Here is a 14,889-nt window from a genome sequence, read left to right as displayed (position 1 = left end):
TCTCTTGGGCCCAGTGGGTGAACCCACATTGAAGGACATTTGGAGGCACAAATCAGACTATAGGCAGTGTGTGCGTGTGTGTGTGCGTGCACATGTATATATGTACATTAAATTGGGCAGGGGGAGGTGTGGATAAGGGAGTGGATCTAAATACAGTAAAACTATATTACATGAAAATTTAAAGAATTAAAAAAAAATAAAAAAAGCCAGGTTGCTAGGAACACAGCAAGTGTTGTTTGGAGATGCAGCTCTACACCAGGGCTACTGGGGGGCGGTGGAGGGGGTGTCCTCTGTACTTTCCAAAGTAGGTTCACATCCATCCTTTCATTTGGGCAACATATCTCCTTCAATCATTAATAAGAGGTAGACAGCATGATTCTCCTTTTAGAGACAGAGAAGCAGAAAATTGAAGAAATTTATAAAGCAAGAATGAAGTCCTGGAGTGAATCTGTGGTTGAGTTGATTTCTGATTTGAATTCTGTCTTCTGGCCCAGAGCTCTACCGTTCAACTTGCCTCTGTCTTCTGAACAGGCCACTAATGAGGAGAGCTCCAATCTGCCTTGATTTGGCTTTGGGTTCAGAGTGGCAATTCCACAGCACTAACCCCAGCCCAAGGAAAAGAGGGATTCAAAACTACCAGGCTAGGGGGCAAAAATTACAAAACAGCTTTGATCCTGTAACCGCTTTGTAAAGTAGTGAACTTTGACTTCTTGTCAAACGGTACGAATGCCATTTTTCAGATAGTGTGGAAGATTTGATTGAATGATGCCTAAGATCCTTTTCGATTCTAGAGTCTATGACTCACCCTCTCTCACTCCATTTGATTGTCAGTGGAACCAAAGCAGGGAGGTTGAGCAGTCGGCGGTGCTTTGTGCCTCACTTACACAGGAGGGCTCTCTTGGTGCTCAGGAGCTCAAATGCAGCAGTGTGGGTCAAAGAGGTAGAAGGTTTCCTAACCCAGTCTCAGATACCTCAGAAACATTCATCTTTCTTTACCTGCTTTATCTGAGGGGAGGAGGGTGGAGTAGGGAAGGCATTTATAAAGTACCCTTCCCCAGCCTTTGAAGAACACAAAGCCTGTAAAACAAATGCAAGTCCTGCCAAAAGTCATTATTGATTTTAGCAGCGAAGCACCCAAATTTCTGTTGAAAAGTCTCGGAAAAGGACCTGATGGCATCAAGGCTGCTTCTACTATTTGAAATAAAAGCACCAATTTGGTGACAATGTTCTATCATAATTCAAAGAATAACAGCCCCCCACCATGCACCTTGGCATAAAGGCTACTGCTAACTGGGGAGTTCAGCCTATTAGAATTTTCCAACTTCCACTTGACATTTAGCCAATCTCATTACTTACTTTGAATATTAGGAACTTCACAGATATGACTACAATTTAAATCTTTGGATTTTAAAATGATTTTATATATTTATTATTGGGGGGCACACATTTGGAGGTCAGAGACAACTTGAGGGAATCAGTTCTCTCCATCATCATCCATCTTGGGTTCTGGGGATTAAATTCAGTCGTCATGCTTGTGCTGCAAGCACCTTAACCCACTGAACCATCTCGTTGGCCCTCCATTTTGGACTTTTTGTTAGATGGCTTACAAGTGTTCTACTAAGACTCATTTAAGAGTTAAGTCATGGAGGACCTCTTGTGCTCATTTTCAAAATTGTATAGGACTATATATTAGACAAATAGTGAATTGTTTAAAAGTTACTGACAGACTAAGAAGCTTATCAAGATAAATATTGAAAAGAACTATAAATCCTGACAATGTGATTTTAATTTGACAGGCTACCTAGAGTTAAGTAGCATGGCTGCATATGTTAGACTCTTACTACATGCTAGTGGCATGCCACATGGTTACAGTCTAGATTTTCTTTTTAAGGAAAAAGATTGTTTAAACAAAGAGGTTTCCCAATTTGAAAGGTGAGACTAACACTTCTGAACCTAACAACTTGGTAGATTTCCCTTCCACTTATCTGATGATTTTAACTGTGAAAGAAAAGGGTTTTAAAAGAGACATTTGAGTGAATGAAGGCTCTGTAAGTGTCCACAAGGGTACCAGGACACTGAGAACTGCTTCTAAAGAGGGCAGTGAGAAGGCGCCCCTCCTCTTATTCAATAACCATGTTTGTGATGCATCTGCATAATCTAACCATGCATAAATTAGTATGTGTAATACAACACTTATTTGCATAATAATAGCAAGTTAATAGATGCTTAAAGAGCAGAGACCAACACCACCTTTAAATCAGACATGCCTCCAGGCACTTTGGCCTGTTCAGACCAAGATGCCAGAAAAACAGTGCGCATCAACCAGAGGAGAACATTCAGTCCTTCATTTTTCATCCCTCTAGACATTTTGCTTCCTGCCCCCTAACATCGGGGAACCATTTGCAAGCCATAGGATAGCTTTTATATTTTAAGTGCTAGCATTCTCTCTAGGAAAATCCAAAAGCAATGGTACAGATTAGGGTTTGTAAAGCTTGGTAGTGGACTATTTGTGGACAGGAAGAAGCAAAATCAAAAAAGAGGATGTTCACAGTCACACACATATAAACTGGGGGCCTATTCATCTGGCAAATATAATGACCTGGGTTAGGTATTTTCACCCCTCATCTTAATCCTTTAACTTAAATAATTTTAACTGAATATATCCACAAAGCTCAGAGTATGAAGAAAAGGCTGGGCCCCTCCTCCAGCCTGGATATGATGAGCATATGGTACTGGGCCAGGATAAGAGACAACACCTTGAATCCCACAAAACATGATGATCACAGTCAACCTTCAACAAAGAGGAAAATGTCTGGGGTTTAAAAAAATCAAAATCAATAGAGACTTCTAATGACTCCTTTAAGATATCACTTTTCAATTTAACAGGACAGATTTATTTGTATGTGGTTCAAATGTTCACAAATCATTCCCTGTCCCTTCATACATAGGAATGAATGTCACAGTGGCAAATGGCAGTAATGAACAATCTTACCTGAGGATATGGAAACCTCCCAAGAGCAAGCTGGGAAAGGAAATAATATTTGTCTAGTTATAGATTTGCATGCAGGGCAGATCTCCTTAAGATAGACAAGTACTAAATTTCAGAATTGCATCTAGCAAATACAAAACAAAACAAAACAAAAACCAAAACCCCGACTCTAATGCAGGAACTAAATTATTGCTGTAATTACATTATAAGCTGTATTTAGAATGGACATTTTTTTTTTAGAATGGACATTTTTAATTGGGCAGTACTGCATCCCTGATTAAAAATATTCTAGTTTTAATAACTAAACACTACCCTCACAGTTTTTCTTAGTATTCTCAACTCTGGAAGCATTATTCACACTTACATGTATGTAACAGTTTCTTTCAGCCAGAGATGTAGGACTCTCTTGGTTTTTTCTCTTGGAAGATGCAACATCTATCTAAATGTTCTACAGAGCAGCTCTGCACAGCTGCAAGTCTGAATGAAGGGTTGCAGGAAGTGCGAATGGACTGATGAGGAAATTGATACCTGTATTATTATTTTCACCCACTTACTCCTTCATCCCTTTCCTGTCAGTTGGAAGAACCACCACTGGTGAGGAATGGCCATGGAAGACTGTGAAGGTGACCTGGGGGCCTCAGCCTGAAACGGGACAGTGACTCCTTTGTGCCTCTGCTCTGGCTTGATTTCTTTACTGCTCTTTGTTTCTGGGCTAGTCACTTACTTTTGAACTCTGGATCCTCATGTGTAAAAACAAAAATGACTCAGCTAAGAATAAGCTCTATATAATGTAAGATCAATCGAACGAATACAACATAACCTATTTAAAGAAAACAATGGCAAAGATTCGCAACTTCATAATGTGGCCTGTCCTCAGTTCTAAACCCCTTCACATATATCTGTAACTGCCTCTGAAGTAGAATCAGAACATCAGGAAAGCTGGAGAGGATCTGAGAGCATCAATCTACTACACAGATAAAAGTCCCAGAGTCCCACTGAAGAGGTTCTCACATGGTTAGTCAAGGAAGCCCAGGGATGGACCCCGAGGCTTGCTTCTTAATCTGCTGTTCTTCCTACCAAGAGCATCACATGTGTTCTGAGATTGTGAGGAGTTGCATGCTTATTTCAAAGACTTGTCAAATACTTTGGAAACTCCTCTTTCAAAACTGCCTTTAAAATTATTTCATGAAACAGAAGAATACCTCCTTCACTGGATGAGAACTGCAGCCTGGACTTGAAATGATACCCCTTAGCTTGGTGATACAACTTTTCTATAAACTGATACATGAATGACCCAAGTATATTACCCAAACCTGAAGCTCCCTATAAAGAATAACTCTCTTATTACTTACTAAGAATAGATACAAAAGTGTTGAGGTTTTCAAAATCCTAAAGACAGTTTGAACAGCAATGGAATAGGAATAAACCATATGACCTTGTGAGGTGACTGCTTTGAAAGGGTCAACACTGATTTGACAGTGTCTGCCTGTGCTGCAATATCTAGTTAAGTTTCATTACCTTATACTATCTTACATATGCTAAGGAGTGGATAGAGTCTCAAGATATAAATTTATGCTATTACTATTTCTTTGGATGGTTTCATTAATCTTTCATGAGCAAATAAGAAAAACATACAGGATGGGGTCCAGGAAAGAGGGTGGATGCTCACCTAAATTGCTTTCAGAGTTTTGCGTGATTTTTGTCTGTTGTCTCTATGCTGTTACTAATCAGCGCTCTGTTGCCCCACTCGGCCCCCATAGGCTGTAGGTTTGTCCTAGATTTGGAAAGAATGGTGTGTAACTACCAAGGAGCATGCACACTGATTCAGGAGTCACTGTGGTCTGGTGCGGTGGGTGTACCATTCTGCACTGACCTGACAGGCAGTGACAGGTGACCAGGAGCAATGTCACATTGATCTGTGGGTTATGAATTTTACTGCATCTACTTTCTTCTGGGGTTAAAGAAATGGCAGGAGAAGGATCTCTCACTTAAAAGAGCTAAGCATTTGGTAACTGTTAGAGTACAATTAGAACATTCTACTAGCTCAAGTCCTTGCACAGGCATTGCAACATTCACTTGGGTACATGTTGAACACATCGTTGGAGACCATGGAAGAATTCTGCCCACACAGCTGACAAGCAGAAGAAACTTGCCTGCCATACGTACTTTGAAGAGCTAAACTACTTGGCAGATGCCAACACTGGCCACTGGTTCTTTTAGTTTAAAGAATTAAGAATTCTTAAGTGCTATAATTTTAGCACTCTGGAAGGCTGTGGCAGGAGGATTGTGAGTTCAAGGTCAGTCTGAGCTACATAATGAGACCCTGTCTCAAAACAAAAATAAGTAAATGAAAACGAACTGATAAATGGAAGACTTAAGAAAAACAAAAGCAGGATAGCAGGATAATGAATTCCTCTCATCTTGACACAAAGTCATCAGTGTTTAAGGAGAAGCTGCGCTCCAGCAGACAGGAGAACATTGCATGCATGCACCTGGTCCCTCTGTCATATCGGGCTTTGTTTCCTGTGTTTTTCTGACATCCAGGAGAACCTTAGTTCTACCGTCACACTCCAGGTGTGAGCTCTTTGGATTTACATGACACAAAAGGATCTCTTGGTCTTGACCAGCATGTACCACTGCAGCAGCAGCAGCAGCAGCAGGACACGCACTTCCTCTTTTGTGGAGCACCATCACAGGGTCGCTGTGAATTGGAACATCAAGGGTTCCAGTTCTACACCAGTGGGTGCTGCTAGCAGCATGACTAGGCTACACTGAAGGCTGCCATCTGAAGGTCCCTGCAGAGGAGGCTGCCTTCCATGTGTGCTCATCCTTCCTGGTCAAATGCAGCCACAGTGTTGTTTGTGTTCCATATGGTTTGTCTCTTGGCGAAGTGGAGGAAAATATCTAGCCAGGTCCTAGAACCCTTTATCAAGCTCTGTTAGGTGGAAGTACAAAGAGTGCTCTTAGCAGACGGCTGCACGAAGTTCTTTACAGTGCTGTCAAGAGTCACAACATATACAGAACCCTCACTGGGGAGGGAGCGCATACACCATGAACATTTCAGACAGATGGACCTGGGGCCATTCTGTATCTTTTACCCCTACTGGTCTATTAATCTACTTGCATTTCCCCAGTTTTTATTGTCAAGGTATTATAAATTAGGAAACTTAAAAAAGAGAGTATGTAATCTTCTCTGAAATGGCCTGCAGATATGTCACTGTACTAAATGTGTTTCAGATTTAATGAAGCTTTAATGTCCTTTTTAATTTTGCCTGTTTCTGTATCACCAGGGGTCGGGCAAGGCAATCAGCACTCAAGAGGGTGGCTTGGTTTAAAACTAGGAAAAAACTCATTTGCTTATGAGTTGCACTGTATTTTCTTAATTAAATTTACTGAGTAAAATGGTTTAAGTTCAGCCAACCAATGACCTCTCTGTGTAGATTTAGATTTATAAATAGGTTAACAGTTAAAGTAAAGGGGGGGGGTGTTAAGGATTGCAACAAAGCAAACAGATTAGGGCTAAGTCAATAGGAATCCTTGCTCTCTCATCTTCACAAAAGAAGCATTTAAATGTAGGCAGCTTAAGTCCAGTTCATACCACAGTATACTGAAAAATGTAGGCACACATAAGCACCAGCAATTCATCATGACTCTCCTGTCCTTTTCATTCCCAGGAGGGGAGCAGCTGACTTTGTGAAAGATTTAGTACAGGTTAGCTTGTTTGGCAACTGGGGACGAGGTGTATATAGGTAGACAGGCGGCAAGGAAAGGGTTCTATTTAATGTTATATAAACAAGTATGCTTTAATTCCAAAGAGCTAATATTCAACAAATTGATGAACAAGGGTTGTGGGACACTTATTGTGTCAAAGGCAGGAGAATGTGTGAATATGTCCAAGTTGGGAATACATTGAAATGACAGTGATCACTAACACTCCACTGTGAAACCAAGGGTGTCCTTAGAGTCATCTGCTGAGCTTCGATTTGTCCAAGCATAACCTATAAATTGCTCTTGAGGTAGAAGCACTTGAGTATGCTGGATTTTTATAATGTAAATAGTAAAAATATTTGGGTGTGTGCACATGTGCAAGAGAGAAAGAGAGGGAGAGAACAGAAAGCTAGGATGTAAGATATTACAAAGTAACAAAAAAGTTACTTTTGTTGATAGTAAAATAATTACCATTATGAAACTATAAAGATTAAAAAACCCACATTACAGCCAGAGAGCAGTGGAGGCCACACAGACTTGGGACCTGTATAAGAACACAGGTGATCAAGTTACCTACTTATACTATTATCAACGTGATCACTTATACTAAAGAGCACTGGAGTATAAAAAAATTCTTAGTTTAGACATATTCTATGTTCCCCAGCATAACTGCAAATTGAAAATATGCATTTTCAATATAGCTGAAGGAAGACTTTATAGTCTGAAATGTTCTAAAACTTGTTCTTAATTACCTTGGCAACATTCTACACAATTACATTTCCATCTAAGGATTTTGCATTTAGATTGTGCACTGCGGTTGAGTCTTCATTTCATAGAAATGCAACAGCCACTTGGAACATTCAGACACAGTGAAACTTTAAAAAATCAGACTTAACTACTAGGTGACATAAAATTCCCTAGGTGAGGTTTCATCCCAAGACCAATTTACACAGGCCTAGAGAAAGAGCTTAAATCATCTGAAACGATGCTGAAAAGAGCCATAATAAAATTAAACACTTTAAAATCTACCCTACGATTTTACTTTCCTTCTCATGTATCAATTTCAGTCCGCTTATGGAATGGTTTCAAGACAATCCGAAGGATATAACAGCAATTTGCCAGTGTTAAAGTGCTTTGGAGGTTAAACTGACAACAAAGAACGCAGAAACACAAAGTGTCTTGAAGTAGGGTTTCAATTAAATGTGGAGGATTTAGTAATGCAGGACCAGAAAAAAAAAAAGAGTTACAAATTAATTTAATCTTCTGCCTATAGTTTGCAGCTGCACTCCAAAGTGTCTAGGGCTTAAGAACAAAGCCTTGCAAGGCCTCGGAGTGAGGAAAGCTTCAATTTTTAATGTATAATGCCATTAGCTGATAACTTGTGGAATCTGCGACCCCTGCAGAGGGGCATAAGTGCGAGTAACAGAGACTGATGAAGTGACATATTTGTTCATGTCTAGAACCATGAGGAAGAGGGTTATTACTAACACCATCAGGACCCACTGAAATCTGCCCTAATAACCTTTGGGACCCTCCATACGCTCAGTTCTCACTACATCAAATATATTGAAATCAGAACCTAATTCACTTTAATTAAAGACAATTAGTTTGTTTTACTATTAGTGTTTAACTTGTATGATGTTATAATACATTGGAAATTAAAGATAGGATAATAAATGTAATGAAGACATCAAACTACATACCTTCCCATCTATGTTTCATGAAAAGAGCTTTCACTGGTATCTATTTTAGGAAAACCCAAGGATAACATCATTAAAAGTAGTTATAGAGGTACTTTAGCTACAGAAAATACAGTGGAACCATGTCTGTCCTTTTCTTATTCAACTTATCTTCACATAACACTTTCCTACAAACTCTAAGGATTTAACACAAACAGAATTATGGCTCAGTGGAGGTACCAGAAGCTTAATTACTTTGGCCAAGGTCATACTGTAAGTTGGTGGCAAAGCTTCTAAATGCTAGGCTCTAGAATGCCGGGCTCTACAGATGTTTTGGCAAGGGCAGGGATCCCTGTCTTCGAAGGGCCTGGAGACTTCTGGCGCTCTGGGTGAACTTCAGCAAATAACTCAATATGCCTGTGGGAGGAGTGCCAAGTACTCCTGAGAGCCTCTGAATAGCATTTTTTTCCTTCTTTGTGCAGGAAGAGCCTAAATGTGAGGTTCCCACCAGGCTTGCTCCTTAACATGAGCCAACATTTCCAAAAGATTACTTATCTTCACCAGACTCCATGGATGCAAAGCGTTATTTTAATGTAAGGTCAAGCACAGTATCACAAAGACATAAATCAAGCACTTCTCCATCACTCAGAAGGTCTTGCATTCTACCCCAGATTACAGTAACCATGGAGGAAAGACAGCATTACAAATAAATGTTTCTAATACAACAGCACCGTTTTTTTAATTAGAAATAGGCTTATTACACGGGATGCTTAAATGGGGAGAGGGCAACAGTAATTCACAAATACAATATCCTAACGCTGGCCCTTTAGCTGCTTTATTTGTTTCACTGTTAAAAATGATTGCTTGCCTCACTGTGAATGCTGAAGAACATGATACATGGAGGTCTCAACCTGGGCAAACTGTACCTAAACTTACACTTTATTGCAGCTTAGTTCACAATCTTCACCTAATATAGGGTTATATCCCAGTGCAGCAGGAGGATAAATCATCCTGGGATATTACTCTGGCAAAGTTTAGCTGTGACTGGAGCATATGTGCTTTCGAGCCACTGAAGCAAAGGCCCATAAAATACACTAATTACTGGAAGTTATGGTCAGTGAGTGATTGATAGCGCTCTGCAAGGCAACTTCCTCATTTTCAGCTCTTCTGACGGGTTCATCCGCCACATAGCAATTATTAATTCATGACCCACCCCTCGGGCATCAGTACCTTTACTTCTAATTCTCCTGCTACAAAAGTATTACTAGAGCTGGACACTGTCTTTCTTCATCCTGGTGGGCTGGGTAAGGATGATAAAAAGTAGATTTCATGATAAATGCCATTGTTTTGACTCTTCAAACTGCTTGGTCTTCTTAACCTTGCTCACCCAAAACACATGATGCTTCTTTTCCCATAATGCTACTTTGCTTACATCATTTTCTCTCTTCTTAAAAAGAGTATGCGTGGGACTGGAGAGATGGCTCAGTGGTTAAGAGCACTGATTACTCTTGCAGAGGACCTGGATTAGAGTCCCAGCACCCACATGGCAACTAACAACCACTTGTAACTCCAGTTCTAGGGGATCTTATGCTCTCTTCTGACCTCCACAGGCATTGCACAACATGGGTACAGTTGCATAAATACACTCATATACATAAAATAAAATTTAAAAAAATTTAAAAAGGTAATATATTAATTTCAACTAGGCCACAGTAAAGATAAGGTTGTTAATTGTTGAATTTTTTTTTAAATAAGAGAAACAATGCTTTCTCTATTTAAAAAGACCCACTCTGGTGGCCTTACAGACATTCTAATTGTTCCACATTGATTTTCATCAGAGCTCTGCTCACAGCAATGTTGATTAAAATATCTGGGCATATAACTAACTCTCTAAAAGTCACTTAAAAACAACTGCAAAAAGGTCTCCTTTGATGGCATTCTACGCATTAAAGGGGATTCGGTGCAAGATTCTGAATTAAAAAAAGATAAAGTTCAGTCACAAAGGATTGAAGCAACCATTTTACTTTTCTAATAGAAAAATTATTGTTCGTCAAATGATTGCACAGCATAGAACTCGATAGTAAGGGTAGTTCTTATTTGGAACCTGAACCTGTGTGACAGATGACAAATGGAGCTCTGGCCCACATGTCTTTTTAGGACTTGGCCCCACTGCTCCTCTTGTTCTTCCTCCTCAGTGGGACATCAGTTCTAGACTCTGGTCACAATTCTGGGGACAAACTCACACCACTCCTTGTCCATACCTTTTTCTCAGGGCATTTTATCACAACCAACCTGGTAGTGGCTAGTATTCAGCATCTCCCTGTGTATTTACTACCTGGTGGACTTTATCCCTGTGTACGGGTTTGAGTTTTGATATTCTTTGACACATTGGAAGTTCAGTAGGCCAGCAACATGCATTAGGTGCTTATATCAAAGCCTGATGGAGGTACCTCCACGAGTCTGGTCAGCCTTGAGTGGTGTGGCCTGCTTGCTTTTATGCTACCATGCTTTAATGAACACAGTGCGGTCTGACCTTCTTAACAGACAGAGCCCTCTTACCTAACCTATCACACTTAGAACAAGCAGCAATTGCCACTTTAATATATTAAGCATTATAATCAACTCAGATGGCTGATTTTTTAAAATTAAAGATTAGAGTAGGCATGGTGGTGCACGCCTTTAATCCCAGCACTCAGGAGGCAGAGGCAGGCAGCGCACTATGAGAGTTCAAGGACAGCCTGGTCTACATAGCAAGTTCCAGGCCAGCTGGGGCTACAGGGAGACCGTCTCAAAAAGACCAAAAATAAATAAATAAATAAATAAATAAATAAATAAATAAATAAAAAAAAAGAAATTAAAGATTAGAAAGGGGAAATCCATTGCATGTGATTAATTCTCTTCCTTCCTCTCTTCCCTTCCTCCCTTCCTTCCTTTCTTTCTTTTGAGACAAGGTCTCCCTATAACCCCAGCTAGCCTGGAACTCCCTATGCAGATCAAGCTGGACTTGATCCCATAGAGATCTGCCTGCCTCAGCCTGCTGAGTGCTGGGATTAAAGGCATGCACCACCACACCTAGCTGCATGTGCTTAATTCTAATCACTGGATTTCTTACAATAAGAATTAATAAATGCTACCTTTTTAAGGTACATGTGTAAGGTTAACCCCATGTCCTCTGACAACAGGCAGCTTCAATCATGCCAAGTTTCTCAGATGACTACCTCTATGAGCTTCTGACTCTAAACTGCTCTCTGCAGCTGTGGGCATTTGAGAAAACAGATCTGTTGAGCTCAAATGAATCTACACTTCTATTTCTAGTTCAAGGTTAAGGGAGTCAAGATGGGATGAGTCTCCGACACTCCTGGTCTCAGTTTAAGCTTCTATACCAGCTGGAGACTGCCCTCCAAATCTACCCCATTCACCCAAACTTAACCCAATGTCATCACTTCCTGAAAGCCCCCCACAGCGTCCTGTGTTTGCAGAGACTGACTTAGCTTGACCTACAGTCCTGGGTATTCTCTTACAATGTGACCAGGAGCTTCCTTATCAGGACCCTACGTTGTAATCAGCAGAACTGATCTTGTGTCATTTCTGAGGCTGAAGTTTAAGAGATCTGCAGCTTTTACCACCATAGCTTAGAACACGAGGTACCAGGAAGCCTAAGTTAGGCATGAGGAGGGAGACAAGGAAAGAGGAAGTGTGAGTAATAGAGAAGAGTGTAGGAAAAGCGGCCACCCCAGCCTTTCTTGGCTGCCACCCAAGTGCCACAGGCACTGGTGAGCACTGTGGGTCCCCCATTCTTTCGTTTGTTTGTTTGGAGACAAGGTCTCCCTGTAGATGTAGCTGGCCTGGAACTGCTATGTAGACCAGGCTGGCCTTGCTCTCACAGAGAGCCACCTGCCTCTGCCTCCCAAGTGCTGGGATTAAAGGCATGTGCCACCATATCCTGCTTGGATTCTCCATTCTTTAGCACTATCCAAATGCAGACTAAGACCTTGATGCAACATGGAATGGCTGGGCTCTGCTACTATTCCAGACTCACAGAAGCCCAGCTACATATATGCTTGTTAGTTTTACTTTGGGGTGGCCAAAGTAAGACATGGATAAATGAGAGGCTCTCCCCAGTGTTGATGGCAGCTTCCCATCTCATCAGCACAGCCAAGGCACTCATAGGGGCAGAGTCTGCACTCAGTGCCAATGCAGGGTGGCACTAGATAAATGACCACATGGAACTCTTACCCACCCACTTCATATTATCGCAGACACTTCAGAGACTGGGGTAATTCTTGTTTCTTTTAAAAAACAAACTAGACCTTGGTCTCTGGGAGACAAATAGGTGCACTGCAAAGCGAAGTTTGACAGACTCTCAGTGGGAACAGTTTATCGTAATCAAAGGAAACAGTCTTGACTGACTAGCGGAACCATAGCCAGCTTTGGCCTTTCTGTAATTTCATGCACATTAACATGGACCATTCATCTATTCTTTTCTCAAACTACTTGGTCTACTCCCTTTCTATAACATGACAAAAGTAGCACACGTAATATCTGAGTCAAGACAGTTGACTGCTTGCTGCTGCCTGGCCCACTCATTTAACCTTTCTAGAAAAGTCCTTTCATTTCCCTGGACTCGGTTTCCTCACTTGCAAACGAGGAAGTTTGATGCTCAGAAGGTAGAACAATCTTGGAAACAAGAAATCACTAATTTTTCAGTTTTTTTTTTTAATCACTATGTTGAGAAGCTTAAATGAGGTGATGAATGTCAAATGGCTTTGACGCAGGATCTGTGCATGTAAAGAGTTATGCTGTCACCCTTCATGTGAGAATGACCCTGAGCAAGAGGATGTCAACCACTGGAAAGAAGGAAGGACACCAGATGTCACATCTGAAGGCCTCGATTCCGTAAGGATGTGTGTGAACTGTGTGTGGTGCTTGTGGGTACATTCCACCTCTGGAGTGGCTTCCTAAGTGGAAGGGACATGATGTGTCAAGCTCTCTTAAAAAATTCTAGTCTCTAAATACAAGATGAATAAAAATTTACTAAATAAGTTTGGTAGGCATGCTAATGTTATTATTATTCTGTTCAGAACCAATATATGGAAGATGGTCTGCAGGATCTTGAAAAAGATTCTAAAAGTTGGCTCCTGGTCACTGGATTGAGTATGGATGGAATTCTAGTAGCAGTGAATTTTGCCATGGGATATCTCAGAGTTTAGCAGTAGCAGCCAGTTCTCTGAGTTATCAGTCTTGTAGAATTTTGGAGTTGACATGTGCCACTAGAAGACTGGTACGCTCTCATCATTTTAGATCTCAATTCAAGAAATAACCCCATTCACTAAATCCTGTTGATTACTGTCTGAAAAGCCACAATTGTAAAGAACCCTTATTCAAACTGTGGGTTCCATGGAAGCAAGAATTTGTATCAGTTTTGTTCACAGCAGTGATGCTGTGAAGAGGGATTTGTATCAGTTTGTTCACAGTGATGATCACAGGGCCTGCTACATAGTAGACACTCAATAAATATTTGCTGAGTGACTAAGTGCAGAAATGGATGTTTGGTAGAACTTCAAGATGGTCTCTCCAACCAAGAATTTCTTCTGAGATATGTGGCCATTCAATCCCTACTTAAATGTCCTCAGGGGTAGAACATTTTTACTTCTATAGGCAGATGATTCCGCTGTGGAGTAGAAAGGGATCCATCTGTTAGAAAACTATATCGACAGAATGCCATGGAACTTTGTGGCTTTTTTGGTTTTGCTTTTAGCTTCAGGTTTACCTCGATGACCTATGCAACAGTTTGCTTCTCCATTGACCATCCTCAAATATCTGCAGCTGGCAGAGAGAGTTGGTTCAGAGACTGTTGGTTCAGTGTTTTTTAAAACTCCAAATTTTGTGTGTCTGCACATATACAGGATATGGGCATGTGCTATAGGAAAAAAAAATCTTTCAGTCTAAAATACATCAAAATAATAAAATGCTTAGCTGGGATTGTGAGCACCTGCTCCGCCTTGTTCTGTCAATCTCATGGTTGTTCTGATTGCTCTGAGCACAAAGCAAGCTCACAAAGCTGGGTTCAGTGGGGAACCATTCACTTTGTCTGCCAGCTCCACATTCACTAGTCACTGACAACCTTGGAAAATGCACATTTAGGCATGGTAATCTGAGACAGCTGGATCCCTTCACAAACCTTGCAAAGGATTGGATCAGTCGATCCATCATCTGCCAAAGGTCAATTTAACAACTCCTTTTTTTTCCTTTCTTTTTTTTTTTTTTTTGCCTTTTTTAGTAACTTATATAAAACTTTAGACAAAAAAAGTGACAATAAAAAAAAAGTAAAAACAGAATTACAGAAAGATAAGTGTGTGTATGGGGCGGGGGATGGGTGACAGACACAGATACGTGTTCTTTTATAACAAACAGAAGGCCATTACAAGGGCTCAGGTCACATCCTCCCCACTTGGTGATATAAAAATTCTCTGAAATGTTCTTTGCTTCTCTGCTTCTCAGGGGTTTGAGCTT

The 14,889-nt window shown here is 40.7% G+C and overlaps 1 protein-coding gene across 8 annotated transcripts in view; it reads right to left on the bottom strand.

Moving 5' to 3' along the window:
- Map2k5 (mitogen-activated protein kinase kinase 5) overlaps positions 1 to 14,889 on the bottom strand; it is a 277,836-nt gene that overhangs the window by 88,278 nt on the left and 174,669 nt on the right. For 5 of the 8 annotated variants that reach the window (XM_008836355.2, XM_029565020.1, XM_017799000.2 and 2 more), the window contains one exon: positions 2,993 to 3,022. The exons of the other annotated variants lie outside the window; for them this stretch is intronic. In XM_008836355.2, coding sequence (XP_008834577.1) covers positions 2,993 to 3,022 — 30 coding nt within the window. The remainder of the gene's footprint in view (positions 1 to 2,992; positions 3,023 to 14,889) is intronic. 8 annotated transcript variants of the gene reach the window in all.

Source organism: Nannospalax galili, unplaced genomic scaffold (genome assembly GCF_000622305.1).
Source record: "Nannospalax galili isolate Female #2095 unplaced genomic scaffold, S.galili_v1.0 scaffold54, whole genome shotgun sequence".
In the NCBI taxonomy this organism is placed as follows: Eukaryota; Metazoa; Chordata; class Mammalia; order Rodentia; family Spalacidae; genus Nannospalax; species Nannospalax galili.
Note: the sequence above shows the minus strand (reverse complement) of the source record. Positions and strands in the feature narration are given on the sequence as shown.